The sequence below is a fragment of the Heteronotia binoei genome, chromosome 15, assembly GCF_032191835.1.
Source record: "Heteronotia binoei isolate CCM8104 ecotype False Entrance Well chromosome 15, APGP_CSIRO_Hbin_v1, whole genome shotgun sequence".
Lineage (NCBI taxonomy): Eukaryota > Metazoa > Chordata > Lepidosauria > Squamata > Gekkonidae > Heteronotia > Heteronotia binoei.
This window is the reverse complement of record NC_083237.1, coordinates 62904662-62927617: the sequence shown is the minus strand read 5'-3', so window position 1 is coordinate 62927617 and position 22956 is coordinate 62904662. Positions and strand designations below refer to the sequence as shown.

General features: G+C 47.6%; 1 protein-coding gene across 1 annotated transcript in view; it reads left to right on the top strand.

Moving 5' to 3' along the window:
- The window catches only part of ITGB3 (integrin subunit beta 3), a 62615-nt gene extending 54175 nt beyond the window's left edge, over positions 1-8440 (top strand). Inside the window, exons 11-14 of the mRNA XM_060256008.1 lie at positions 1166-1266; positions 3730-3849; positions 7618-7784; positions 7936-8440. Of these exons, the coding sequence (XP_060111991.1) occupies positions 1166-1266; positions 3730-3849; positions 7618-7784; positions 7936-8004 (457 nt within the window). The 3' untranslated portion in view covers positions 8005-8440. The remainder of the gene's footprint in view (positions 1-1165; positions 1267-3729; positions 3850-7617; positions 7785-7935) is intronic.
- The last annotated feature ends 14516 nt before the right edge of the window (positions 8441-22956 follow it).

Genomic DNA, 22956 nt, shown 5'->3' with positions numbered 1-22956 from the left:
ACTACACCAAACTGGCTCTCCTGATAGCTTAACTAGTATGATAGTATGCTTAAGATATTTAAGTATGATAGTATGCTTAAGATGCAATGTATAGACTGACCTAACTGACTCTATTTTAGAACATTTACTATTAGCCCTGCAACAGGGACCTTGCATACCAAAGTAGAAACAGAGAGGTTACTAACCCCTGCTGTGAATTCCTCTCCTTGGTACTAACAAAAGCAACAACCCTTTGAAGATAAAATGCCTCAAGTAAAGCTAGCAGGGCTTTTCCGTGAGAATGGGAACCCGCAGTGAGATAAGGGAAAGCAAGGTGTTACATTTATCACTCTAGTGTGGGAACGTAGATGTGTTTAGAAAACCTTTGATGTATTTTGGTTAAAGCATTCATGCTCCCGCCAAAGAGCATCAGTTCCCAATGCTTCGTTGTTCAGAACCTTTGGATTATCAAATAAAAGCCTTAACGTTGTAACCGATGGAAGTCCGCTTGCTTTGAACCTCCACTGTCTGACATTCTGGACCAAGGGAAAGGAGGCACTTGCACGCCAGGGAGCTGTGCTGTGCTTGTGGATGCCAGGAGAACTGAGCCCAGGACAAGCGCAAGCCTTGCCTGTGACCTGCTACAGTGCCGGCCCAAGGGTGTGTGGCACCCCAGGCAGGCCTCCCCCTGCCCTGCGCCCCACCTCGCATCCCCCCGGAACCGGAAGGGAAGGGGAGCCAAGCCTTCACTTCGGCCCCGTCCTTCTAAAGATAAGATTCATGCCTTGTCGGGCCCGGGAGGGCCCAGGTGCCGCGGGCTGTGGGGGGAGCGAAGGGAAGGGGGTGCCGCTGCATGGTGTGCTGTGATCACAGTGGCAGGGCGGTGAAGGGAAGGGAAAGGAGGAACAGGCGTTGGCAATCGGGAAGGGAAAGGAGTGGTGGGTGGTGGCGGCGGGCGGAGGAGGCAGGCAAAGTAGGCACTTCCCTGGGGCACTGAGAGGGGGGGAGCCCAATTTGGCACCCCCACCCTCCCAGCGCCCTAGACAACTGCCTTGTTTGCCTACTGGGCGAGCCTGTCCTGACCTGTTATGGCCTTGACACTGTTGGCCAGGAACTGGCAAGGGCAGGTCCAGCGACAGCCACTGCTTTCCTCCTCTCATATCCCCTGTTTCTTCCTCCTATGCAGGGAGTGCGTGGAGTGCAAGAAGTTTGAGAGGGGGACCCTGATGGAGCAAGACACTTGCAGTCGAAACTGCCGGGATGAAATCGAGTCCGTGCAGGAGTTGGGTGAGCCATCTGCCCCTTGAGTTTATCCAGGGCTTTTTTTTTTTTGTAGCGGGAACGCCTTTGCATATTAGGCCCCACTCCCTTGGTGTAGCCAATCCTCCTGGAGCTTACAGTAAGCCCTGTAAGAAAAGCCCTGTAAGCTCTTGGAGGATTGGCTGCATCAGGGGTGTGTGGCCTAATACGCAAAGGAGTTCCACTTACAAAAAAAGCGCCCTGGTTTTATCTCACTCATCCTCCGAGAAGCTCAGAATGTTGTTTCTTCTCTTGGTTCTTCTCTCCTCCGTTTCTTTATCCTCACACAACAAACTTCAAGGCAGGCTAGTCAGAGAGGCTCTAATATATTTAAGGATTACAGCATCTAGAACGTGAGTACAACAGGAGAATTAGCTGTAACAGCGTCTGAATAAATTCCACAAAACACCATAACGTGTGTGTTTATAACCTCAGGGGTACAAAGAATAATGTCAATGATGACGACATAACCTTTTCAAGCAGTGAATACGATATAAATCCACATATTCAATAAAGTATTCAACTTTCATTCAGCTGTTCATACGAGAATCCTAGGCAGGGATTTTTTTTAGCAGGAGCACACAGGAACGCAGTTCCAGCTGGCTTGGTGTCAGGGGTGGAGCCTAATGTGCAAATAGGGAGGGACGGTGGCTCAGTGGTAGAGCATCTGCTTGGGAAGCAGAAGGTCCCAGGTTCAATCCCCGGCATCTCCAAAAAAGGGTCCAGGCAAATAGGTGTGAAAAGCCTCAGCTTGAGACCCTGGAGAGCCGCTGCAGGTCCGAGAAGACAATACTGACTTTGATGGACCAAAGGTCTGATTCAGTATAAGGCAGCTTCATATGTTCACAGGTGGAGGGTCCATCAAAGTCAGTCTTGTCTGCTTAGACTGGCAGCGGCTCTCCAGAGTCTCAAGCTGAAGTTTTTTCCCACCTACTTGCCTGGATCCTTTTCAGTTGGAGATGCCAGGGATGGAACCTGGGACCTTCTGCCTACTAAACAGATGCTCTACCACTGAGCCACCGTCCCTCCCTTGTCCTCAGTCTGCTCCCCAGAGTGCCTGTCCTTAAGGTCGGTGTGTGAGACATTAGTCTCCACCAAACTGACAGCATCTCCTTCTGCAAAAAGCGGATTGAAAATGTACTGATGGATTTGTTCCATACACTCAGAGTGTTGTGTGCCATTGCAGCTGCTAAGTTGATCAGCATTCACTGCCACACACCCAACTCAACCGATCTGCAGGGGGAAAAGGGAATAATTGTATTTATTTATTTATTGGATTTCTATCCTGCCCTTCCCACAGGCGGGCTCAGGGCGGCTAACAAACCATTAAGGACATAAAACATAAAATCATAAAACAATCAGTAACAGGTGCTATTAAAAAGGTAAGGGTAGTCCCCTGTGCAAGCACCAGTCATTTCCGACTCTGGGGTGACGTTGCTTTCACAGTGTTTTCACGGCAGACTTTTTGTGGAATGGTTTGCCATTGCCTTCCCCAGTCCTCTACACTTTCCCCCCAGCAAGCCTGGGGACTCATTTGACCGACCTCGGAAGGATGGAAGGCTGAGTCAACCTCGAGCCGGCGACCTGAACCCAGCTTCCGCCGGGATCGAACTCAGGTCGTGAGCAGAGACCTCGGACTGCAGTACTGTAGCTTTACCACTCTGCGCCGCGGGGCTCCTCCGACAGGTGCTATATAATATCATAAAAGGCGATATATAAATCATTTAAAAAATACAACAAGCAATGAAATATCGTTGCCTTATCTTATCATAGGCTGTGCAGGCTAAATGCAGCGTAGAGCCTGTATATCCCTTATGACCAAGGGTCCAATCAGAGAGTGCAGTTTTATCCATCACAATGGGATCATCGGTGCTGCAGTATCCCTGCGGTTCTCTTTGATGCGAGCTGCGGCAATCACAGAACCCACGCTCTGCTGCTCGGAGAGCCACATGCGCAAGAGGAGCATTCAGACTGCTCCTGCACGTGTGGGGCGCTCTCATTGTGTGTCTCCCCCCCCCCTGCTGTTCAAACAGCTGGGAAACATGACCTGCCTACATTTTAAAGATTTGCTACTGAGACGTTCCCAGTAGCTATTTAATCTGGTCCCATCCCATCCCAAAACGAGGGGAGGTGTGGCTAGGTTGGGCCAAATCTCTTGTGTGATTGCACCTTGGGCCTGAACACACTTTGACTTCAGTGTCACCCGTAAGAGGTTTTATTCAGGGTATATCCGGAATTAAAGTTTGTTCGTCTTAAAGATGCTGCTGGACTCCTATCTTTGTTCTGCTGCTTCAGATCAACACGGCTACCCCGCCTGAATCATTCTGTGCTTGAGTTTGCCACGGACAGCCAAGTGACCGCTGCTGACGACCCAGAATGCTCCTCTGGAATGGGCCCTTGAATGACAGACTGCTCTTATATTCTCTCCTCCTGCCCCCTTCCCCCTTGCAGGAGACAATGGAAAAGACGCTGTGAACTGTACGTACAAGGACGAGAATGACTGCGTGGTCCGCTTCCAGTATTATGAGGACTCCAGCGGCAAGTCCATCTTGTACGTCATCGACGAGCCAGGTGAGTGCCTCACGGAGAGGCTTTGATCAAAACTCCGCTTTGATCTTTAGAGAGCAGTCAAGTGTGATGTGGCGATCGAGCAAACCTGGCAAAGCAAGTTGTGATGCAGAAGGAAGCGAGAGAGAAGGAAGCAGATAACAGTGAGCTGCTCGCGGGCCTGAAAGGAGCCCTCCAGAGGCCTGATTTGGCCCCCGGGCCACATGTTTGACACCCCTGATCTAATGTGTTTTATACATTTGAGGAGGTTTGAAACCGTGTGGTGAAAAATTGCCAGAATTACTTTGGGCAGCTGCTTCACATAAGTGGGAAAGGGGAGGGGAGTGAAATCTGCTGGGGAAATCTGCTCCGTCATGTAGTAAATGAATGAAGGAGCCAGGATCTGGGAAAGAATGTTTCAGACTGGATTTGTTTGTGTGCAGCCGGCAGAAAAGGATTGGCGGGAATCCGTGAGGGCTTTTGTGGAATTTCTTGTTGTGTTATTCCCTATTCCTTTGTGGCATCAGATCCTTAGAAATTCTGAACCTCAAAACTTTACCGTTTCCACATATTTCCCAGTGTGAAATGAACGTTGTGTGATTCATAACCACAAGGCTTATGCCGGCTCCATCGTAGCGCCCACAGATTTAGCAGGAAACACCCTCCCAAAGCGGGCCAGAAAAGTTATGAACGATGAGGGGATAGAAGAATGTACAGAGGGAGGTGAGTTGTTAGGTTCTGTTCTTCTAGAGTTGACAGGTCCCTTTGCCCATCTGCCGAGGGTATTTGGGGGGGGCGTTCACCTGGGGGATGTGGTGTGATGGTTAAATTGGGCTTGAACCATCGAGTTTGCCCAAAAAACAAGAACATTCACCCACAGTGTCTCCCCATACAATGATGTCACTTCCAGGTGACGTCATTGCATTGAGAGTGTCGTGCAGCAGCACCCCTGTTTAGGGGAGGTGTTCCCCCACTGTCCAGTTGGTTGTTGTTGTTTTTTGGCTGCTTAAAAATGCTTCTTTCTCAGTTCCTGGAGTGTCTTTGGAAAGAGACTGGGAAATATGTGGAAACAGTAAAGTTTTGAGGTTCAGAATTTCTAAGGATCTGATGCCACAAAGGAATAGGAAATAACACAACAAGAAATTCCAAAATGGGAGTGCTTTTTTCCTCGCAGTGAATCAAAATGGGAGTGCTTTTTTCCTCGCAGTGAATCAAAATGAGAATGCTTTTTTCCTCGCAGTGAATCAAAATGGGAGTGCTTTTTTCCTCGCAGTGAATCAAAATGAGAATGCTTTTTTCCTCGCAGTGAATCAAAATGAGAGTGCTTTTTACTCACTGGCATTTCTTGATTTTAAACTCTTAAGTCACAGAAACCTGAACTAACTTACACAGGTTGCAAAATATTGTCGCCTGTGACTCACACAGTGTTTTTTGTCTGCACTTCTGATTAAGTTTATTTCAACAGTTCTGTCAGCTCTCTGACTATCTTGCTGGTAAATCAGACAAGAGGAGAGAGGGCGGCGGGGTGGGGTGGGGGCGGTGCGCTTAGTTTTGTGGTAGCCTCCGGCAATGCAGGAGTGCCTGCTAGGTAGATGGGGGCTGTGAGCAAGAGGCCTTGTGGCTATCCCAGCCCCCAAACAAGATAGAAGAGTCATGTGTGATTGCACAAGGTGAGCAAACCAAGAGACATGCCCTGGACCACAGAGGGTAGAAATGCGACTGGTGTCTCTGACACACAACCTCAGGAACCGGCGGAGGCTGACCCACTGGAACACTCTTCAGGGGTGAGGCTTGGGTGGGTTTTGGAGGCACCTGGGGAGGAAGCAATTTGAGGCCAGCTAATGCCTCCTGGGAAACCTCAGCTTCTGCCGCACAGCCAAGAACTGCTGAGTACCCAGTACAGGAATGAAAGAAACCAAACAAACATGGCAAAGGAGAAGCTGAAGAGGGGCCGTGTCACCCTTTGGTAAACTCTCTGGGAAGGATTTTGTGAGAGCAACCAACAGCTCACCAAAACGTTTGTGGGTGGCAACCAAAAGGTAATTCAAACCTTTGACCCTCCTGCTTGAGCCGTCGTAGGCCCAGCTGGTTATATTTTCAGTCAGCTGATTTTTATTACAACAAATACTTTTTTGAAATGCAAAATATGACACATGGCAAAATATTTACCAGAGATCCAGTTTGGTGTAGTGTTTAAGTGTGCGGACTCTTATCTGGGAGAACCGGGTTTGATTCCCTCCACTTGCACCTGCTGGAATGGTCTTGGGTCAGCCATAGCTCTCGTAGGAGTTGTCCTTGAAAGGGCAGCTTCTGGGAGAGCTCTCTCAGCCCCACCCACCTCACAGGGTGTCTGTTGGGGGGTGGAGGGAAGGTAAAGGAGATTGTGACCACTCTGAGACTCTGAGATTGAGAGTATAGGGCAGGATATAAATCCAGTATCATCAAAATATTAACATGAAGTTACAGACAGCTGAACAGTCCATATGGCCTACGGATTCCTGCCTTCTGGTTGGAATAACTAATAATAATTCACAGAAACCACTCAATAAAGTGTATTTATCCGAAACAATTCACAGTGAGTAATCCTTTCAATGCCAAGTCATTGCACTACAAGAAAGTGCTTGTGCAGAAATATTAAAAGTCCATAAATACAAGTTCAGTAGAGGAATCAATATAGGGTGTTTTGACATTTTCAAGCCATTCGCTTCACACCCAGCAGTTGGCATCAAGCACATGGGTATATGGTAAGGGGAGAGAGACGGAGACAGAGTTGCACAGAGTAGCAAAGTCAGGCAGATAGAGGACCTCGGACTGCTGCGGGCAGCATACTCTCAAATGGGGCAGCTTCTAGGCCATGGGTGTCAAACTCGTTTGTTATGAGGGCCAGATCTGACATTAATGAGACCTTGTTAGGCCAGGCCATGTTGGGTTGGGGCGAGCTATGTTGGGCCGGGCTATGTTGGGCTGAGCCGTGTGTGTACCTATTTAAGATCAGGTAGCAGAGATATAAACTTTATAAAAGACACAGACAAACACAATTAAATATATTTAAACTTAAAATATGCTTAAAACGTTAGCACCCGTTGGTCTTAAAGGTGTTTTCTTTGTATCTCTCCCATGTGATCCAGGGAACTGGGCAAAGGAAGCTCTGGCTCTTTCTTTCCTTCCTTCCCCCAGGAAACTGGGAGGGGGACAAGCCTCAGCCAATAAAAGGAAGAGAGGCCTGGCTCAGTAACTCTGCTGTGCAATTGAGAGAGCCTGGAAAAACAAACTCTGCCTCCTCCCCAAGGGAGGAGCCTCAGCCAGTGGAGAAAAATAGAGGTTTTGCTCTGTAGCTCCTGTGCAATTGAGCAAGCCTTGCAAAGCAAGCTGTTCTGTAGAAGGATGCAAGATATAGAGAGAAGGAAGCAGATGACAGCTAGTTGCTTGGAGGCCTGATAGGAGCCCTCTGGGGGCCTAATTCGGCCCCCGGACTGCATGTTTGACAGCCCAGTTCTAGGGCTTCTAGCAGGGCCTGCTGCCAACAACCCGTGTGGTTTCTCTTCTACCGACCCACGTGGCTTTCAGCCTGCTTGTGAGTGCTTCACCATTCATATTCCTAGCCCCAAATTCCACCCAGCTTTGTTAAGAAAGGGGTGCAGACAGTAGGAAGTTTGGCAGGCAGTTCAGGGAAGGGGATGCAGGTGAGGTGCTTGGTGGTAAGCAGCAGAGAGAGCCACTCTGAAATCTGGAACCGCCCCTGAGTGGGGGGAAATGCCGAGCTCTGTGTGACGGCTTGCCTCTCCCTTCCAGACTGTCCCAAAGGGCCTGACGTCCTGGTAGTCCTCCTTTCGGTGACGGGAGCCATCTTGCTTATCGGCTTGGCTGCCCTGCTCATCTGGAAACTACTCGTTACAATTCACGACCGGAGAGAATTTGCCAAGTTTGAAGAAGAGAGAGCTAGAGCAAAGTGGGACACGGTGAGAAATGTCAGGGTGATGGGACGGGGCCTATGATGTTTCCCCTACCTTCCCAAACTCCGCCCTCCTCAGACTCCACCCCCAAATCTCCAAGAATTTCCCAGTCAAGAGTTTGCACCTCATTTATCCTGTCTTTTTTTTTCTGTTCCAGGCCAACAACCCACTATACAGGGGAGCCACCTCCACATTCACCAACATCACGTACCGTGGGAATTCGTGAAAGGGAGCGCGGGCCTTGAAGGCCCTTCCTTGCTTGTGTTTACAGAATACGTGTCGTTGCTGGGCTTGTATGTTTTGTACGCTTGCGTGTGTGTGATATTTTAACGGCAGTTTGCTCGAGGGCCTTTGCTCCGCACGTTCCGCTGTCAGGTGAGGAGGGGCCCACGTTACGATCCTTCCACGAATCTCCTTTTACCTCAGCTCGCGCGCGGGCCACACGCATACACTGAAGAAGAAGAAAACGGGACTCGCTCTTCAACGGGGATAGTGCTGCAAGGCCCCGTCGGACATAAGATGCTCTAGTTGAATAAAATTCAGGAGCAGGGTGGGGTTTTTTGGGGGGGGGGCGGGAACCTGGGACGTTATAACTCAGAAGGGTTTTATACTGATGAAGTTTGGAAATACTGGATTGAAAAATACACTCCTACCGTTGGGAATACCTACGCGTCTTACAAACTGAGCCCAAAGCCCCCTCTGCAGATGGGGTCCAGTTCTACCCCCACGATCCAGAAGTTTCTGATTTAGTTTACCAGCATGTGACTGTGGAAACCTCACCAGTGGTCTCGGTGCCCATGGCTCATGGGCTGCTTACAGACGGGCAGTTTAAGGTGACCCAGCGACGCCTCAGAAATTGACCAGAAAAACCTGTCCAAACGAGCACATCTGCTGCCTGCCCCCATCCCTTAATGTGTCCTCCGGCATCCCCAGAGCGGCTCAAAAAGCTACCGCTTCCGAAGCGGTAGCAGATTTCTGTGCTGCATGCCGCTCGCCTCACTTGGGTCTGGACGCAGAAGCACACAAGTGATGTGCCTTGGCGGTGTGAATCCGCCAAGCTGCCCAAAGCCATTTCTGGCCTTTTTAAAAATGATGATGATGATTTCAAGTGCATGGGCACATGAGCGCACGTGCGCATAACCAAGAAATGAATGGGAAAAAAAGAAACCCAAACCAAACTACAGCTGTCCGATAGCGCCAAGTCGCCTTGCTGACGGGATGGGAACGGCTTTCGGGGGAGCGTGTGGATGGTTTTGCATTCTTCTTTCTGAGCTGGCCCCATTTGGGATGCCCCCCATGCGCCCCAAACTGCCTGTCTGTTAGCAGCCATGGATTCTGATGTCTTACTATGAATATCAGCTAGATCCCAGTCCAGTGCCATCTTAAAGGCCAACATGTTTTTGGGGATATGAGCTTTTGAGAGTCAAAGTGCCTATATCTGATGGAGGGATGCTCAAAAGCTTGCATCGCAGCAATCTTCTTTTCAGAGGCACTACTAGACTCAAATTGAGCTTTTCTGTTGCAGAACAATGACCCGATTTCGCACTAGGGCTTGTTCCGGGCGGAGAGCCCTTTTGCTCCCGGCGCTTCTCTCTGTTTTTGCACAAGCTGCCCCGGAGCTGCGAGTTGGCGCGCCGCTTTTCTGCAGCAAGCGAGATCCTCTTACAAGCGGATTCTGCTTGCTGCGGAAAAGCAGTGGGCCAAATCGCAGCTCCGGAGCAGCTTGTGCAAAAACCGAGAGAAGTGCCGGGGGCAAAAGGGCTCCCCACCCGGAACAAGCCCTACTGCAAAATTGGTCAATATGTCTGCCCTCTGAAACAAGAATCCATAAGCGTTACATCTCTCATGAATCCTTGCCATTTGGAAGCTGGCATAGTTATGTGTAAGACCCAATGCAGGCCCACCAGCAAGACTTCCTGTTTCTACAGCATTCCTTCCATCGGTGAAGTTCTGGGAAAGGAAAGAGGGGTGCTCCAGTGGGAGCTGGGTGGTCCTATCTATTTTCTTGCAACATCCTTGGGAGTGCTATGGAGCTGACCTTTAGAACAGGCAAAGAAATAGTTTCTTTCCCAGTTAGAAAATAATTTATCAAAAGTCATTCCAAACTGAGTCGGGGAGGGAAGCCCATCTCTACTTTTCCCTAAAGTTGCATATTGTTTTTAGAATAAACCTCATTACCTTTGAGAAGAGCCTTGTGGCGCAGTGTTAAAGCTGCAGTACTGCAGTCCTAAGCTCTGCTCATGACTTGAGTTTGATCCCTGGTGGAAGCTGGGTTTTCAGGTAGCTGGCTCAAGGTTGACTCAGCCTTCCATCCTTCCGAGGTCGGTCAAATGAGTCCCCAGCTTGCTGGGGGGAAAGTGTAGCTGACTGAGGAAGGTAGTGGCAAACCAACCCATAAAAAGTCTGCCGTGAAAACGTTGTGAAAGCAACGTCACCCCAGAGTCGGAAACAACTGGTGCTTGCACAGGGGACCTTTCCTTTCCTTTCCTTTCCTTTCCTTTCCTTTCCTTTCCTTTCCTTTCCTTTCCTTTCCTTTCCTTTCCTTTCCTTTCCTTTCCTTTCCTTTCCTTTCCTTTCCTTTCCTTTCCTTTCCTTTCCTTTCCTTTCCCTTCCCTTCCCTTCCTTTCCATTACCTTTGTCCTCAGTGTGGGAAATTGTAGCCATCCAACGTTGAATTTCTGAAAAGAAAGAGGTACTTTTGTGTGTTTGTGTTGGTGTGTTCAAGCTTGCCTTAAAGTTACACCTCTCGGTCCTGGTTGTCATTCCAAGCTGCTTAAGGTTGGTTCCCTAGGTTTGCTGCAGGAAGGAAAAGCACTCTGCACGTGGTCAAAGAGTGGGATCCAACCAGCTCTTCCATGATGAAAAAGGAAGGCAGTGATCCCCTGAAAGTACCGAGAAGGGATCACGAGAGATGGATGGACAGAAGGCCATGTGGTACGGTGGCTGTGATAAGGAGGGATATGGAACAAGCTTGAGTGGAAAAAGTTGGCTGGTTCCAATTTAAAAGTACTTTATTGCTTTGTAATCCAACTAGAGGATTCACGGTTATACTCAAGTGAGCAACAGAAAAAAGTACTGTGAAAAAAAACCGCTCAACATTGTAGATAATTTAAAAATATAATAAAGACATCTATATAAATAGTGTTGTTTTTATACCATCACAAATCATAGTTATAGTGACATAATATCCAGGAGAAGTCAATAGGTTAAATTCACAAGGAATTGTTTTCATGAAAGAGAAATCCAAAGAAATGGTTCCAAGAATCAGCTTTTTTTCTCCCCATAAAACTTCCGTTTCCAGTGAAAATACATTCATAACATTTTCATAGTAGAATTAAATTATATTACAGATAATAACTATCGACTTTTTCTAGTTGTTATGACTGTCACTATGACTGTATGATTTGTGATGGTATAAAAACAACAGTCATTTGTATAAATACGTTTATTATATATTTTTTGTATTTACGTTGTTGAGCATTTTTTCAGAGTTACTTTTTTTTCTGTTGTTCTTATTGCATTGTGCCAATAAATGTTCCAGCCTGAGTCCTGACTCAAATTAATCCTTGAATAATAGTTCACCTTGAGCTTCCAACCATACTTTTGCGGTTGTGTTGGTTTTGCCTGCTGAAGTGCCCAGCATGTATCTACATGTAAAAGGATCTTGGGTATCGGGACTTGGAGGATCTTTCTGGCTTTCAGAGAACCACTGTCATTCATGTTCTAGGTGGAGGAATAGTCTGAATCAAAAATGACAAATGAGCATAACAACATAAGAACGTAAGAGAAGCCATGTTGGATCAGGCCAATGGCCCATCCACTCCAACACTCTGTGTCACACAGTGGCCAATATATATATCTATATACACACACACACAAACTGTGGCTAATAGCCATTGATGGACCTCTGTTCCATATTTTTATTCAATCCCCTCTTGAAGCTGGCTATGCTTGTAGCCACCACCACCTCCTGTGGCAGTGAATTCCACATGTTAATCACCCTTTGGGTGAAGAAGTACTTCCTTTTATCCCTTTTAACCTGACTGCTCAGGAATTTCATCAAATGCCCACGTGTTTTTGTATTGTGAGAAAGGGAGAAAAGTATTTCTTTCTCTACTCCATCCTATGCATAATCTTGTAAACTTCTATCATGTCACCCCTCAGTCGACGTTTCTCCAAGCTAAAAAGCCCCAAGTATTTTAACCTTTCTTCATAGGGAAAGTGTTCCAAACCTTTAATCATTCTAGTTACCCTTTTCTGGACTTTTCCCAATGCTATATCCTTCCTATTAATTAGCCAGTTTTTGATCCACAAGAGGACCTGTCCTTTTACTCCATGACTCTCGAGCTTACTAAGGAGCCTTTGATGAGGAACTTTATCAAAAGCTTTCTAGAAGTCAAGGTAAACAACATCTATTTGGTCCCCTTTGTCCACATGTTTGTTCGCACCCTCAAAGAACAAGGCAAGATCTTCCCTTGCAGAACCCATGCTGAGTCTTCCTCAATAACTCGTGTTCATCAATGTGCCTACTCATTCTGTCCTTGATAATGGTTTCTACCAACTTTCCCGGTATTGAAGTCAGACTGACTGGCCCGTAATTTCCCGGATCTCCTCTGGAACCCTTTTTAAAGATGGGGGTGACATTTGCTACCTTCCAGTCCTCAGGAACGGGGTCAGATTTCAATGAAAGATTACATATTTTTGTCAGGAGATCCACAAGTTCAACTTTGAGTTCTTTCAGAACTCTCGGATGTATGCCATCCGGACCTGGTGACTTATTAGATTTTAATTCGTCAATCAGTTGTAGGACCTCCTCTCTTATCACCTCAATCTGGCACTGAGCGTTTAGTGTCCCTCACATCCCCCCCACCCCACGACCATTGTGTCATCATCTCCTGTTGTTCTTTCAGGGAGCTAGAGATTTGCCCACGGAAGGTGAAAAATGCCAGCACTGTTTTAGGTTGAGCTGAAAGCACCCTCCAAAATTCCTCTCAGGGTTGGGGCTACAGTTGAAGAGGGACCCAAATATTAACACTGCCTGGCTAACAGACCCTTCTCTTCTCTGATGCCCGGTCTGTATATAATACGGGTATAAAGATTCCAGCACCCCCCTAAGCGAAACCGGAAATGTTCACGTTTGACTGTTTCTGTGAGGAAAGCCCTCGTAATCCAAAGACCTCTGCAACAGAGCAGCCTCGAGACCAGTGGCAATTTCTAGAAAAGGGAGCCACGGCACATGAATTTCCCTTGGTGCCCTGCCAACTCTCTGCACTATGCTTCCACCGCTCTAATGCGATCCTCCACACCCCAGCCAAAGAGTGTGCAAATGTCAGTCACAAACAACTGCTGCTGGAGTTGACAAAATGAGGTTCTACTTCAGTTAAGCACGATATATTTGGGAAAGCAGAACAGGGGTTCTCTGTTCACAAAAGGTTGAATCCCTTTATAGTTTATATGTGACCAACTCCTTTTGCATTTGGAATACCGCCTTTATTGCTTGCGCGGCCCAGTCCCAACGGAGCCGCTCTCTTTTCTGATGTTGTGTCACCAAGTGCTGTCACTTCTGGAAGCAGAGATGTTGGGGAGTGGATGCTCCCTCCGGGAGCTGGATTGGAACAGGCCTGTCGTGCCTTAATTTGACGAACGCACAAGTTCTTTGTAGTCACAATGTGGTGAAGCTGAATCTGCGGCAGAAGCAAATAAAACTAAATCTGTCTCGACCCACAGAGTTTGCCACTTTGTCCACTTTGTCTAATATTTTTCTGCGCAAAACAGGAAAATAATCAAAACATTTGTCCTTTCTTATTCATTCGTCTCTTTTTACTTTCTTGTCGCTCAATGACACGTTTAGCCCGATCCATATAAATCGTATTGTGGGAAGGGGAACATTCCCTCCACACGCTGAGGTAAATCTTTGTCCCGTAGCCAGGTCTCATTTTGGGCAGTAGCTGGAACCTCTAAATTTTATTGTGCTTTCTTTTTTACCTTCCCTCCCCCCCCACAAAAAAAACCGCACCTGTTTCTGAGCTCCATTGTTCAAACTCCCTGTGAGAATTTTGCTGAACTCTTAAGATTTGACAAACGTTCTAATATTTTTCTGCACAAAAAAGCAGGAAAATCACCAAAACATATAAAGCAGACAGATGGAAATCTTTCTCATGCCGCTGTGGCCACATAGGAAAAAGTAATTTTAAAAGTATGATGGAAGTAAGGTTTTATTACGACTATTACAATTTGAGAAGCATTTTAAGGTAGATGCTGAGCTGATATAATTTAGTACATCTTCCAATTATGTTGGGTGTGTGGCGTATGCAAATGAGTTGTGCTAATGAGCTCTGGCATCTCTTTTTTCTACAAAAGGACCCCTGCCTATAAGCTATAAATGAGTTGGGGTCACCGTTCCCTCTAAGCAGAGTTAGTGTGAGCGAATGCAGTTTTTTAGCCATTAGCCACTTTTTTAGCACTTACACATTTTTGGAGAGCCAGTTTGGTGTAGTGGTTAAGTGTGCGGACTCTTATCTGGGAGAACCGGGTTTGATTCCCCACTCCTCCACTTGCACCTACTGGCATGGCCTTGGGTCAGCCATAGCTCTGGCAGAGGTTGTCCTTGAAAGGGCAGCTGCTGTGAGAGCCCTCTCCAGCCCCACCCACCTCACAGGGTGTCTGTTGTGGGGGAGGAAGGGAAAGGAGTTTGTAGGCCGCTCTGAGACTCTTCGGAGTGGAGGGCGAGATATAAATCCAATATCCATCTACCTCACAGGGTGTCTGTTGTGGGGGAGGAAGGGAAAGGAGATTGTGAGCCGCTCTGAGACTCTTCGGAGTGGAGGGTGGGATATAAATCCAATATCTTCATCTACCTCACAGGGTGTCTGTTGTGGGGGAGGAAGGGAAAGGAGATTGTAGGCCACTCTGAGACTCTTCGGAGTGGAGGGCGAGATATAAATCCAATATCCTCATCTACTTCATAGTGTGTCTGTTGTGGGGGAGGAAGGTAAAGGAGATTGTGAGCCGCTCTGAGACTCTTTGGAGTGGAGGGCGAGATATAAATCCAATATCTTCATCTACCTCACAGGGTGTCTGTTGTGGGGGAGGAAGATAAAGGAGATTGTGAGCCGCTTTGAGACTCTTCGGAGTGGAGGGCGGGATATAAATCCAGTATCTTCATCTACCTCACAGGGTGTCTGTTGTGGGGGAGGAAGGGAAAGGAGATTGTGAGCCGCTCTGAGACTCTTCGGAGTGGAGGGCGGGATATAAATCCAATATCTTCTTCTTCTTCTTTTGTCTTAGCTCAGGAAGGATGGCCCCAGAACAAACTAATTGATGCAGTAGCTCACAACTTTAATGGCAGTAGCTCACAAAGCAGAATTTTTGCTCACAAGACCACACAGCTTAGAGTATTGGTCGAGGTGCCTATCTAGAACTGGGAGATCCTGATTCAAATCTGTATCCAGCCCTGAAGTCTTCCGGTTGGCTTATTTGCCTCACCTTTCCCGTCACCACAAGGTAGGACAACATGGAGGAGATAAGTGTATCCACTGCATTGAGCTCTTGAGGGAAGGGAGGGATAAAGAAGAAGAATAGGTTTTTATACCTCATTTTCCTCTACCTTAAAGGGTCTCAGAGCAGTTCACGGTCCCTTATGAGTGGCCCCTTATGAGGCAAGTGGGGCTGAGAGAGCAGAGAGAACTGGGTCTGGCTTATTTGCCTCACCTTTCCCGTCACCACAAGGTAGGACAACATGGAGAAGATAAGGTCACCCACCAGGCTTCATTGGGAGGAGGAGGGGGAATCATACTTGGCTCTTCAGATCAGAGTCCACGGCTCTTGACCACTACACCACACTGGCTCATTTAAAAAGTGATAGGTACAGATAAGGATAACCAATATTCCCTCTAAGCTGCAGAGTCTTGTGAGCCAAAAATTCTATTTTGTGAGCTGCTGGCATTAAAGTGGTGAGCTCCTGCATCAATGAGTGTTCTCTGGGGCCATTTTTCCTGAGCTAAGACCAAACTGTCAGCTGGAAGCTAAAAATCTGTGAGCGAGCTCTACTAACTCAGTTTAGAGGGAACACTGAGGATAACTAAAATTATCATTTGATAGATAGATAGATAGATAGATAGATAGATAGATAGATAGATAGATAGATAGATAGATAGATAGATAGATAGATAATTTTATTTGTATCCCGCCCTCCCCGCCGGAGCAGGCTCAGGGCGGCTAACAGCATTATATAAAAACAAAGTTTTTATATAATTTGGAGGAGATAACTGTAATGCCAGGAGCTCACAATTTTTAATAGCAGTAGCTCACAAAGTAGAATTTTTGCTCGTAAGACCCTGCAGCTTAGAGGGAACATTGCAGAGGAATGGTAGGAAATCTAGAGAGTTGGTGTAAAATGCAAGTATCACCCCCTCTGGTAGTGATCTAAGTGGTGATCCAAACAGGATTCTCTACAGTTCTTACGAGGCTTGTGTAGGTGTGGTGTAGCTGACGTTCTGCTATTTTCTTACTTGGGAGCACCCTTCGTTTGCAACTGGGTTTTGCTAGCAGGATGAAAAGTTTTTAAAGTCTCATTCGGAGCAACAGTGACATCCACTGGTCATTTACAAGATTTCTTCAAAAAGCACACACACGCCTATTCTGAAGAAGTGTCTGAAGATGCATGCATAATAATAATAAATTTATTTTTGTATCCCGCCCTCCCCTGCCAAAGGCAGGCTCAGGGCGGCTCACAGGACATGGTATAACCATGATTTCAATAAAATACAATCATTACAATAAAACAGATTAAAATACAGTTGAATTACATTTATAAATTAAGTTAAAAATTAAATAAAACAGTTAGCCATTATGAGTTATTAATTAAGGTGCTACAATTCAGAAACATGTGTAGGAGGGCTAGAAGTCAATTTAGCCGGGTTCCATCTTAAAAGCGAGCTGAAAGAGGACGGTTTTGCAAGCCCTGCGAAACTGATTCAGGTCCCGCAGGGCTCGCACCTCCTCTGGGAGTTGATTCCACCATGGGGGGGGGGCATTGTTGAGAAGGCTTGCTCCCTCGTTGTTTTCAATCTAGCCTCCCTTGGTCCAGGGATTTTTTAAACGATTTGGGGAACTAGATCTCAGTGCTCTCTGGGGAACATGCACATAAAAGCTTGTACCCAGAATTAAACAGTACTGGTCTTAAAAGTGCCACGGGACTCAAAACTTGGTTCTATTGCTTCAGGTCATCACGGTTACCCGCCTGAATCTATATTCAGAACACTGCAATAACGAGTCACCTTCATAGGGCGTGTAAGTGTGGAAAACATCTCTCACAACAACCTAGTCAGGGCTTTTTTTTTTTTTGTAGCAGGAACTCCTTTGCATATTAGGCAACATAGAGCCGGCATAGAAGCCGAGAGCCTCCGGCGCCATTTTACCCGCTGATCAGCAGGAGCTTGAAATCGCCTGGGAAGCCACGGCGCTCCACCGCCCCTTCCCCGCCAATGAAATGGTGCAGAAGGGAGGGGGGAGGAGGCTGGGAAGCCGGGGAAGGACCCCCTCAGCCCTCAAGTCACCGGGGGGCCCAGTTGCCTGTCCCCCATGCAGGCAGCGGGGTGTGGCCCCATGGAGGGGGAGGGTGTGCTGTGAGCCTGCCTGGGGCGTCATGCCATGATTGGAGCGCCATACCCATGATTGTGGGTATTCCTTTATGGTTTAAAATGCTCCCATTCATCCTCTTCTCCCAAATCTTCCCCATCTGAAGAAGAAGAAGATGATATTGGATTTATATCCCGCCCTCCACTCCGAAGAGTCTCAGAGCGGCTCACAATCTCCTTTACCTTCCTCCCCCACAACAGACACCCTGTGAGGTAGATGAAGATACTGGATTTATATCCCGCCCTCCACTCCGAAGAGTCTCAAAGCGGCTCACAATCTCCTTTCCCTTCCTCCCCCACAACAGACACCCTGTGAGGTGGGTGGGGCTGGAGAGGGCTCTCACAGCAGCTGCCCTTTCAAGGACAACCCCTGCCAGAGCTACGGCTGACCCAAAGCCATTCCAGCAGGTGCAAGTCGAGGAGTGGGGAATCAAACCCGGTTCTCCCAGATAAGAGACCGCACACTTAACCATTACACCAAACTGGCTCTCTGATGTCTCCAAATCAAACCACTACACCAAACTGGCAATCTGATGTCTCCAAATCAGAAAATCTCTTAACTTGATCAGCCTAAGTTACTTTGTTCTTCATCTTAGGTATCCTCCAAGTATAAACCTGTGACTGGCTGTAATCCTTTTGGTCTCACGCAAAATTTCTTAACCTTGATTTCTTTAATTTTTTTCCTCAAATGCTTTCACTCTTCCCTCTAATTCCCAAGTTAGTAGACACTTTCTCTTTAAGAGAATCCTGTAAAGTACGGTAGATATTCCTTTCTTTATGTTCTTTGACTCTTCCAAAGATTTTTCTACTATAAGCACTATAAGGTCTAATGAACATTTATTAAGAATGGATGCCCAATGACTTTTAAAGTCAGGGTCTTCTTCATTATACATGGCCAGTGGTTTTTGTATCAGGAAACCCCTAGGGATTCTTTTAGCTCTAATGTAATCAAAGAAACTGAGTGCAATTCTCTCCTAACACCTTTAAGAACATAAGAGAAGCCATGTTGGATCAGGCCAATGGCCCATCAAGTCCAACACTCTGTATCACACAGTGGCCAAAAATTTATATATATACATATATATACACACTGTGGCTAATAGCCACGGATGGCTATTTTCTCATCAAATATTCCAATTGAGTCCAATCAGAAATACTGTCCTGACTTGGACGCTCTAGAGCAGAGATGTCGAACTCGTTTGCTATGAGGGCCAGATCTGATCTTGTCGGGCCATGTGTGTACCTATTGAAGATTAGGTAGCAGAGATATAAACTTTATAAAGAACACACACACACCGTTTGTTTTTAAAAAACTGAAAACATTAGCACTTGTTGGTCTTAAAGGTGCTTTCTTTGTGTTTCTCCCATGGGATCCAGGGAACTTGGGAAAGGAAGCTTTGTAAGTAAAGTAAAGTAAAGTAAAGTAAATTTTATTCTTATATCCCGCCCTCCCCCGCCAGAAGGCGGGCTTCTGGTTCTTTCCTTTCTTCCTCAGGGGACCAGGAGGGGAGGAGCCTCAGCCAATAGAAGGAAGAGAGGCTTGGCTCAGCAGCTCTACTGTGCTATTGAGAGAGCCTGGCAAAACAAACTCTGCCTCCCCATCCTGTGCGATTGAGCAAGCCTGGCAAAGCAAGCTGTGATGCAGAAGGAAGCAAGAGAGAGGGAGAAGGAAGCAGATGACTGCCAGTCGCTTGAGGGCCTGATAGGAGCCCTCCGGGGGCCTGATTCAGCCCCTGAGCCACATGTTCGACACCCCCGTTCTAGAGAGTGTGAAACATCTTGACTGCAGAGGAAATCCAAGGGGCAGTGAAGGTACTCTGAGCCCTCCTCCCCGACCAAACTCTTGAACCAGAGAGGTAGCAGCAACTAACCCGGACCCTTGTCTGCTCCAGGCCAGGGTCCTGCTGAAGAAGATGAAGATATTGGATTTATATCCCACCCTCTACTCTGAAGAGTCTCAGAGCGGCTCACAATCTCCTTGCTCTTCCTCCCCCACAACAAACACCCTGTGAGGTGGGTGGGGCTGGAGAGGGCTCTCACAACAGCTGCCTTTTCAAGGACAACCTCTGCCAGAGCTACGGCTGACCCAAGGCCATTCCAGCAGGTGCAAGTGGAGGAGTGGGGAATCAAACCCGGTTCTCCCAGATAAGAGTCCGCACACTTAACCACTACACCAAACTGGCTCCTTGTTTAAACTCATTTTTCTGCAAAGCCATCTATGTCAGAATGGGATCTAGGCTAATTCATCTCAGCCTAAATCGGGGGAAGGCAGATAAACTGTTTCAAGGATGGCACCAGGATCTTGAATACATATTCTGTGCCTTGAAAGGAAATGCTTTTGAGGAAGAAGAAGAAAAAGAAGACCATAGATTTATATCCTGCCCTTCTCTCTGAATCAGAGTCTCAGCGCGACTCACAATCTCCTTTCCCTTCCTCCCCCACAACAAACACCCTGTGAGGTGGGTGGGGCTGGAGAGGGCTCTCACAGCAGCTGCCCTTTCAAGGACAACCTCTGCCAGAGCTCTGGCTGACCCAAAAGGCCATGCTAGAAGGTGCAAGTGGAGGAGTGGGGAATCGAACCCGGTTCTCCCACCAAACTGGCGGAAGGAGGGGTGGGGGGGGGAGCTGAGGGCTGCTTGCAAGGGACTCCCCATCAACATTGGATTGCTAGGCATGGGACACCAGGGGGTTAGGAACACAGAGGGACAGCAACTGGCAGCAGCAGGATGCCGCTTCTGGGAAAACCTGGAAATGACGCCATACTTCTCTAGGAGCCAGCAGGAACTCTATGATAAACGGAGTGCCTATTGATTCCTAGAGAAAACGGATGTCCCTTCCAGGTTTTCTTTGGAAGTGATGTCATGCCATCAGCGTGACAACCTTTTAAACAAAAAATTACATGGGAAAGGGGGGCGGGGGGGCGGGAATCCCCCACCTCCAGTGAGACCCTGGCAGCCCTGCATCGACAACAAAACCTTGCACAGCTTTTGTGGCAGAAAGTTCTGGCTTACAGACCCTATTCCTTCCTGCCCTCCTAGGTAGGGTTGCCAAGTCCAATTCAAGAAGTATCTGGGAACTTTGGGGGTGGAGCCAGGAGACATTAGGGGTGGAGCCAAGATCAAGGCTGTGACAAGCATAATTGAACTCCAAAGGGAGTTCTGGCCATCGCGTTTAAAGGGACGGCGCACCTTTTCAATACCTTCCTTCCATAGGGAATAATGAAGGATAGGGGCACCTTTTTTGGGGCTCGTAGAATTGGACCCCCTGGTCCAATCTTTTTGAAACTTGGGAGGTATTTTGGGGAGAGGCACTAGATGCTATACTGAAAATTTGGTGCCTCTACCCCAAAAAACAGCACCCCAGAACCCCAGATACCCACAGTTCAATTCTCCATGATATTCTATGGTAATATATCTCCATAGGGAATAATAGAGTTCCCAGCAGACATTTCCCCCCCCCCCCCGCTTTCTGACAACCCTGAAGTGGGGGGAGGGTCTCCAAATCGGGGGATCCCCTGCCCCCACCTGGGGATTGGCAACCCTACTCCTAGGTGTTTCTCCACACCAGGAGGGGCTTTTCTTCCGCTCTCATGGTAGCGTGCTCCCACCTGATCTTTGTAAGGAATTGCCCACTGGAAGGGTCAGGAATCCCAGCAAGGGTTGCCAAGTTCCCTGCCGCCTCCAGCAAGTGATGCCGCAAGCTGGTCACTCTAGGCACTTTCAGGAAAACTCTATGGTTTTCCTGGACGCTCTAGCAATTTGGGAGGGAAAACGGTATGGTACAATAGGTGCCAGAGAGTTTTTCCTCCCAAATTGCTACAGCATCTGGGGAAACCATAGCATTTTCCTGGAAGGTCCTCGAGCGGCCGGCACACGATGTCGCCGGCACGATGACGTCACTGCGAGTGACATCATTGTGCCGGTGACATCGGGGCAGAACCCCCCCCCCCCACTGGCCCCAATGCAGGCCGGTGGGTTGGGAGCCTTCGGCACGGGGGGAAACCCGCCCAGCCTGGGAACTTAGCAGTCCTACTCCCAGCTTCCTTTCCAAGTACTGAGGCCTTGCCTCTGTAACTCCTGCTGCCCAGCGCCTGGTCACCATGGCGATCAGCAACTGCCTTGTATGCCCCTGGAGGGATAGCCACTTTTGCCCCTGGTGTTCCTTTTAAAATAGCATATCTGAGATGGGTAGAAGCCTATGTCTAGAACCACTGTCAGCGTCAAAGTTATGAAGTATTTATTAAAATACAAATGTTCAGCGCTTTTTTTGTAGCAGGAACTCCTTTGAGAGCCAGTTTGGTGTAGTGGTTAAGTGCGCGGACTCTTATCTGGGAGAACCGGGTTTGATTCCCCACTCCTCCACCTGCACCTGCTGGAATGGCCTTGAGTTAGCCATAGCTCTGGCAGAGGTTGTCCTTGAAAGGGCAGCTGCTGTGAGAGCCCTCTCAGCTCCACCCACCTCACAGGGTGTCTGTTGTGGGGGGAGAAGATGTAGGAGATTGTAAGCCGCTTTGAGTCTCTGATTCAGAGAGAAGGGCGGGGTATAAATCTGCAGTCTTCTTCTTCTTCTTTGCCTATTAGGCCACACGCCCCGATGTAGCCAATCCTCCAAGAGCTTGCAGCAGGCCCTGTAATAAGAGCCCTGTAAGCTCTTGGAGGATTGGCTACATGAAAGGGGTGTGGCCTAATAGGCAAAGGAGTTCTTGCTACAAAAAAAAAAAGGCTTGCGAAATGTTTACAAGCAGACTTTTATCATGGCGCCAGATTTTGAAACGGATGCAAAGGAAATAGATAAAATGCAAACCCTCCATCCCTCTCTCTCTATATGCCCTATATTGGATGTTAGAATAGGACAGGCTCTTTAGATTAGGAGTTCTAGATCTCTACAAAGTCCCCATTCCCTTGAAGCTCCTTTCAGATGTCCAGGCAACCAGAGAACAGAAAAACAACCAAATAATTTATAATTAAGCCTCTAGAAATGACTAATGAATATACAGAACACTGATCGCACAAGTGAAGATTCCAAACAGCAAAACTGTTATTAACATCTGTTAACAGCACATCACATTCATGACCCACGTTCAGCGTATGATCCACTAAGACCCCTAGATCCTTTTTGCACATACTACTGCTAAGACAAGTCTCCCCCCATCCTATAACCATGCATTGGATTTTTCCTACCTAAATGCAGAACTTTACATTTATCCCCGTTACAATTCATTCTTTTTTTATTTTAGCCCAGTTTTCCAGCCTGTCAAGGTCATCCTGTATCCTGTTTCTGTCTTCTTCTGTGTTTGCAACCCCTCCCGATTTAGTATCATCTGCAAATTTAATAAGCATTCCCTCTATTCCTTTATCCAAATCACTGACAAAGATGTTGAACAAAACAGGTCCCAGGACAGATCCTTCAGGCACTCCACTTCTCATTCCTCTCCAAGAGGATGAGGAACCATTCACTTTGAGGTCAGGAAGCTATTTTCTCCAGGCCTGTTTGCCCAGGGAGCAGGGGTCACTGGGTGTGTGTGGGAGGAAGGTATTTGT